Here is a 6,982-nt window from a genome sequence, read left to right on the forward strand (position 1 = left end):
TGCCATTCTAAAATGCCCACTTAAGCCTTCCATTTGGTCTTCCTCCTGCCTTAGGTATGGACTCACCTTACTCAGTCCCAACAAGACTCTATACCAGCAAGTAAATTCAAAAGAAAACTGAAGTTTAATACAAAACCTTAATTTTAATAACTATCCTAAAGGCTTGATGTTATGTAGAGACATCAGTGGAAACCACTATCCCTCTCTCAACCCAGTATTGGGTTTGGATCCTAGAAATTACCAAAATAGACAAAAATGTTTCCGGTTCTTTTTTTCTGACCTAGATAATTTAAAGCCAAAGATTCGTTCCTGGAGAAGTACTCGGGTATTTTGGGGGATTTAAAATCAAGCTCAGTTAATGTGGTCTATAGGGCAGTCACTAAGATTGATCCATGCTAAAACATGTCTTTGTCAACAGTTGTAGGGCCAACACACATACTTTCAATACTCTCTCGGTGAGAAGAATAGGAACTATGAATAATCAGAAATAGAAGTAAAAAGATGAGAAGAGTCCATAAAAAAAAAGAGGCAAATTACAGGGAAGGAGAAAATCAAGGTTTTTGAATGGGAAATACAGTGGACATAAGAGGATCTGAGAAATAGACATATTTCCTGTCAGCAGAGGCTGAAGGTAAACAAGGATGTCTTGTAACAGAAAGAAATGGGAAGGCCAAGTTAAAGAAAAGAATGAAAGAAGACTTGGAACTAAAACAGGTAAAGAGATAATGACAGTGAAAACTATCTCAGGCATGTCAACAGGACTGATAAGAAATACTGAGGGACATCCAGGATCTCACATCCAAGACAAAAGGGTCAACATGTGGAGAGAGAAAAAGGAAGAGGGATCCCAGCTGTTAGGGGGAAAAGGTGCCGTTAAAGACAGCTCTAGTCTGCATTTTGAACCTTACATTCTGAAAGGAAGGACTTCACCGAGCCAACACAAAACACTACAAATCTCTGCTGTTCACAAATTTTAGAGTAAATAAAAGCAAACTAATGCTACACATCAAATACCTTAACTGGCGAGACATAATTCCTAGTTCATTTGAGCCGCCCGGGGCAAGAAGCTATCAAAGTGATTTTATTTTTCCAGCACCTTAATGTGAGACAAGTATGAAGGGAAAAGGCCCAAACCAGTATTGGCCAGCAGTAATTTGCAGAGTGATTTCTTTTTTCAGTATAGACTTGGATGTATTTGGACCCCTTGAAGGGGGCGCCGGAGAAGCGGCCCAGAAAGTGTTTCCATCTTAAGAAAAATTTAGTTTGGATGCAAAGTGAGTTTTGCAGACCTCAATACAGCCTCGAGAAATCTGAAATACTCCTCTACAGCGTTAATAAAGAAATATAAGTCAGATTGCCTGTTAACTTGCAGCTTCTCCTTCTCCCCCTTCGGCTTCAGCCTGCACACATCAAAGCACCGGAGGACAGGAACGGACCTTCTATCGCTTTTGTTTCCTGCGTGGCGGAGACTTAGAAGAACGGCCGATCGCCTACCTGCCTTCCACTTCCCCGGCCGCAGAGCGGTTTGCTGCCGGCTGGGTTCGCCGCCAACCTCACCTACCAGTAGTCTCTCCGGTCTGACTCTTCTGGGATGGGTGGCGGGGGGTGGGGGAGACCTCGGGGGGCGGAGGGACACGAGGAGGCGGGCCTGGCCCTTCCCCCAGAGCCAGGGAGGAGGCGCAGCCAGGGCGCAGGTGAAACCGACTCGGCCCTATCCCGGGAACTTTCGCGGTGGGGACTCGTTGCGAGAGGCTAGAGTCGCGCAGGTGCGGCCTGGGAGCCGCCCTCTCTCACTGAGACTGCCCCGGGGACTCAGCCCTGGGGCCACCCGAAGGGGACCCACGGACCTCCTGGCGCGCTCACTGGCTGTGGGCAGCGCTGGCCTCCGCTGCTGATGGGGGCGGCTAGTGCCGCCCCGGGCGCAGGTGACACTCGCCCGGCCAGGGTTTCCTCTGGCTGGGGCGAGCCCCGGGAGGGCGAGAGGCAGACACCTCAGGGGCGGAGAACAAGGCAGCGATGGCCCGAGAGCTGAGCCAGGAGGCACTACTGGACTTTCTGTGCCAGGCTGGGGGCCGCGTGACCAACGCTGCCTTGCTGAGCCACTTCAAGAGCTTTCTCCGAGACCCCAACGCGTCCCCCAGCCAGCACCAGCACCGCCGCGAGCTCTTCAAGGGCTTCGTCAACTCGGTCGCCGCAGTGCGCCAGGACCCCGACGGCACCAAGTACGTGGTGCTCAAGAGGAGGTACAGGGACCTTTTAGGGGAGGAGGGGCTGCAGCGACCCCGCGAGCCGCCCGCGGCCCCCCACAGTGCAGGGGGAGCTGCGCCCTACTCCCCGCGAGGCGCGCGCCGGGGGCAGTCGCCCCAGCAGCAGCCCAGGCGGCGGCGGCGCGAGAAGGAGCCGGAGGAGGAGCCAGCAGGTGCAGCAGCCAGAGCCGCCGACGCAGCTTGCAATGGACTCCCGGTCAGCGGCTCCAGCGCGGCACCCGGGAAGGGCGGTGGATCGAAGGGCAGTTCCGGACAGAGGGCGCCGGTGCCCGCAACTGCAGCGGCAGGGGCCCAGGCGGGAGCGAGGTGCGCGGCAGCGGAGACACAGGGCCGCTGCTGCTGGGAATGCCTCCAGAACAACCTGGCGGGGCTCCCGGGAGAGCTCGGCGCACTCCCGGACTCCGCCACCGCAGAGCAGAAGCCTGCACGGGCTCTGCCTGCCCAGGATGGCCGCGGGGCTTCCAGGGAGCCGGAAGAAGGCGGGCTGGCTGAGCCCGCGCCTGTGCCTGCAACGCATCGCTCGCCTCTAGCCACCGTCGAGGCTGCGACGAGCAGGGCTTCACCGCCTGCTCTCCTGCCCGGCCCCGCCCCACGCGGAGACCGGCCGGAGCTGCTGACCCCCAGCTCTCTGCATTATTCGACCCTGCAGCAGCAGCAGCAGCGCACTCGAGAGTGGGTGGCCAGGCACCCGCAGGTGCCGGAGGCCCGTGATCAGGGCCCTGTCCGCGCCTGGTCGGTGCTGCCAGACAACTTCCTCCAGCTGTCCGTGGAGCCCGGCTCCACGGAGCCTAACTCAGAGCCGCCAGACCCCCGCCTTTCCTCGCACTCTCTCTTTCCTGTTGTTCCGGATGAGCCCTGGGAATCCTGGGCGGGGAACCCTTCATTGACTGTCTTTCGCAGCATTCGTTGTCAGCTGTCCCTCCAAGATCTGGATGACTTTGTGGACCAGGAGAGTCATGGCAGTGAGGAGAGCAGCAGCGGGCCCAAAGACTCACCAGGGGCTTCTGAAGAGGGGCTGCAGGTTGTCTTGGGAACCCCAGTTCGGGGGAAGCTCAGGAATCCAGCTGAGGGCCTTTCTGTATTTAGGAAGGAGGGCAGCCCCAGTTGGAGCCCTCAGGACCTCAGAAACAGAGGGGATGGTCGCATCTCTCAGCAGGTCCCTGCAGGGACTAATGGCCTTGCAGGTCACCCCCTGGAGCCTTTGCCTTGGCCAGTTCCTAAGTTAAGGAGGTCCCTCAGGAGGAGCTCTCTGGCAGGGAGAGCCAAATTTTCCTCCTCTGATGAGGAGTACCTTGATGAGGGCTTGCTGAAAAGAAGTCGGCGCCCACCTCGATCCAGGAAGCCCTCCAAGGCAGGAACAGCACCCAGCCCAAGGGTTGATGCAGCTTTATCACCAAAACTTGCAGAGGTTAAGGCTGTTGTGGCTGAGCGGGGTTGGCGACACAGCTTGTGGGCCCCCACTGGGGAGGGGTCTGCAGCCTGGGCCCCCCACAGAACTTCTGAGCACAAATCATCCCTGGTTCCCCTAGATGCCAGGGAGCATGAGTGGATTGTGAAGCTTGCCAGTGGCTCCTGGATTCAGGTGTGGACTTTGTTCTGGGAGGACCCTCAACTGGCCTTGCACAAAGACTTTCTGACTGGGTACACTGCCTTGCACTGGATAGCCAAACATGGGGACCTCAGGGCTCTTCAGGACTTGGTCTCTGGAGCAAAGAAGGCAGGGATTGTACTTGATGTAAACGTGAGGTCCAGTTGTGGATATACCCCGCTGCATCTTGCAGCCATTCACGGCCACCAGGGGGTCATCAAATTGCTAGTGCAAAGGTTGGCTTCTCGGGTAAATGTCAGGGACAGCAGTGGGAAGAAGCCATGGCAGTATCTAACCAGTAATACCTCTGGGGAAATATGGCAGCTGTTGGGAGCCCCTCGGGGCAAGCCCATTTTCCCTGCCTATCCCTTAGTTGGAAGTTCTTCCCCAACCAGAAAGGCCAAGAGCAAGGAAATATCTAGAAGTGTCACCCGAAAGACTTCCTTCGCTGCCCTACTCAAAAGTCAGCACAACAAGTGGAAACTGGCCAACCAGTATGAGAAATTCCCCAGTCCAAGGGAAAGAGAAGAGTACAGTGACTGAGGTGGGTCTCTCTGTCTAACACACAGGCAGCACACCCTCACCCTACTCAGTGAGAGAATTCAGGGGGAATAGAAAAGCTGCTGAGAGTTGGTAAAGAGGATGGTCGAGTGAGATGGCATTGACCTCCCTGGATCTTATGTCACTACATCCTGGACCTCAAGAGGGCCATCCAAGCTTTTTAAAAGCTGAAGGTCCTTGACTGGAGAAACCTAGACAAGGGGCAGGGCCAGGTGCTTGATATCTAGGAGGCATTCTTACTTTTCCCTTGCCACCATGGATCTGGGCACAGTAAGCCATATTGTTTCCCGAAGCAGGAGTCCCAGGCCTTGGCTAGAGAGGGAACAGATGTCTAACAAAAAGAGAAACAATTTGAGGAATTGATGAAACACATGCAAAATCCTCTCTGGCTAGGTCTCTGGCTTCTGTTCATTTGAAGAATAAATCTTGGCTGACAGTGGGAAGCACCAGGTTTGAAATCAGATGGCTTTATTTTTCTTTTTTTGGCAGTTAAATCAGTGAAATAAAATTATTACTGGAGAGTAGAGTTCGATTTGAGAGATTCCTCAGCCCTGTTCCCAAGTCTTCTTTTGAATTCCTTGCATGGTGGTTAATGGGTAAAATGATTAATGCCTCCTTTGGGTCTTCTCACTGATCAGACAAAGAAGTTGGGTAAGATCCAGTTATGACTTGGCCTCCATTCCCAAGAGGAATGACTGTCATTCAGGCCCTGCTTTTTTGTATCAACCCAAAGGGAACTTTCCAAATGTAAAAACCATGTGGCTCATTTGCATAGTGACTGAATCCATCTTTCATGGAAACTCCTTGTGTAGCAAACAGAATTATCATTACCAGTTTTCAGTAGGTTTGAATGGCCAACATTTGTACTCATAAAAAGAGAGAAATGACTTCACTCTGGGGAAACAATAAGGGTTAAGAGAATGCATCCTTACCAGGACTATCTAAGCTGCTAAATATAATTTTATTTGCACTAAACTTGTTGCCAATTAAGATTAAATATTAGCCTTTAAGTACTCTATATCTAACATGAAGTGCTCCTTTTAAATTGCTTTTGAAGGGACTGATAACTTGTGAGTTCATGGAGTGAGAGAATGGCTAGTCTATAAACATCAGTAGAACATCAAGATTTCAGAAATAAGTTCAAAGAGGGCTGAAATACATGTTCAAGTGGAAATTGTTAATTTTTTATGGGAATGTTTTCATGAGATGTGGCAATGATGCTGTATTTTAAGTCTTTTTGTGTTTCTTCTGGTTATTTTCCCCCATTAAAAGATCAATAGATCTTCATAATTTATTGTACTTATGCTGATTACTGTTTCCTTCTTTACAAAATTGTGTCTCGGCGAATGCCAAATATTATTATTTCTTTGATTTTTTACTTTATGATTTTGCTGAAATAATTATATCTCTTCGACTAGAAAAATAAGCATAATAAATAAATCCAAGAGCTTTTTTCCCAAAAGACCTATATAAGAGATGAAACTTTGTCAAATCAAAGCAAGAAAAATGGCAACCACAGATGGGACATAGTTTGAAGAGATGAAAATTTGAAAGAATACATGATAGACAACTATGCAAATACTCTAGTAAACTAATAAACATTGTAAACTACTAGTAAGCTAGTGATATTTCAAGGAAAAAATGTCAACATTTAAAAAAATCCAATGACTGTTTTTACTTTAGCATATTGTTATTACTACATCAATTTATTTAACAAATGTGTTTTGTGTAGTGCTGTGGGATTTATAAAGGTGAGTGGGAGATGACCCCTCCCATCTTGAAATTTAAAATCTAATAATATTTATTAATGATTGCTTTACACACTAGCTCTTTTTATTTTTTGAGACAGAGTCTCAAAAAAAGTTGAGGCTGAAAGTTGCCCAGACTGAAAAGCAGTGATGTGATCCCCGCTCACTGCAACCTTTGCCTCCCAGGTTCAAGCAATTATTCTGCCTCGGCCTCCCATGTAGCTGGGATTACAGGCAACCACCACCACTCCCGGCTAATTTTTATATTTTTGGTATAGATGGGGTTTCGCCATGTTGGCCAGGCTGGTCTCGAACTCCTGACCTTAAGTGATAAGTTGTATGTTTCAATATTCCCAAAGTGCTGGGATTACAGGCGTGAGGCACTGTGCCTGACCTGTACCTATCTTGCTCCCATGATGTCTTTTAAAGCTGCATTATATCAGAAAATAAGCTTGTAAAATGAGGCAAAAAGAAAATGAGTACAAACAGCAGCAATGCAAGAAAAAATTTTCAAAGTGTCGTAAGTACAAAATACATGCTCTGGAGAGCGCACTTGTTTCAGGAGAGAGAGAGAGAGAAAGAGAAAGAAACAGAGAAGGAGAAACAGAGAGAGAGAGAAAAAGAGAGAGAAACAGAGAGAGAGAGAGAGAGAGAGAGAGATCCTTTTGGGCTAGGAAAATCAGGTAGGGCTTCATAGAGGCCAGGAATCTTTTAATTGAATGATACTAACTTTCCCAAGAAACCAGCTGTGTTAGTTCTACCACATTCTTGACTTCTGCTTCAGTGTGTGATTTACATAGCACTAGTGTGGCTGATTG

The 6,982-nt window shown here is 49.5% G+C and overlaps 1 protein-coding gene across 1 annotated transcript; it reads left to right on the plus strand.

Moving 5' to 3' along the window:
• Positions 1-1,724: 1,724 nt before the first annotated feature.
• Positions 1,725-5,710, plus strand: SOWAHB (sosondowah ankyrin repeat domain family member B). Its single transcript, XM_023222427.1, has one exon. It carries the CDS (start codon positions 2,017-2,019, stop codon positions 4,396-4,398), a length of 2,382 nt encoding a protein of 793 aa, XP_023078195.1. The 5' UTR covers positions 1,725-2,016; the 3' UTR covers positions 4,399-5,710.
• The last annotated feature ends 1,272 nt before the right edge of the window (positions 5,711-6,982 follow it).

Source organism: Piliocolobus tephrosceles, chromosome 3 (assembly GCF_002776525.5).
Source record: "Piliocolobus tephrosceles isolate RC106 chromosome 3, ASM277652v3, whole genome shotgun sequence".
NCBI classification, from domain to species: domain Eukaryota; kingdom Metazoa; phylum Chordata; class Mammalia; order Primates; family Cercopithecidae; genus Piliocolobus; species Piliocolobus tephrosceles.

What these genes read in the sequence shown, in the direction of transcription:
- SOWAHB (XM_023222427.1), top strand. Translation starts at nt 2,017, where the DNA reads ATGGCCCGAGAGCTGAGCCAGGAGGCACTACTGGACTTTCTGTGCCAG.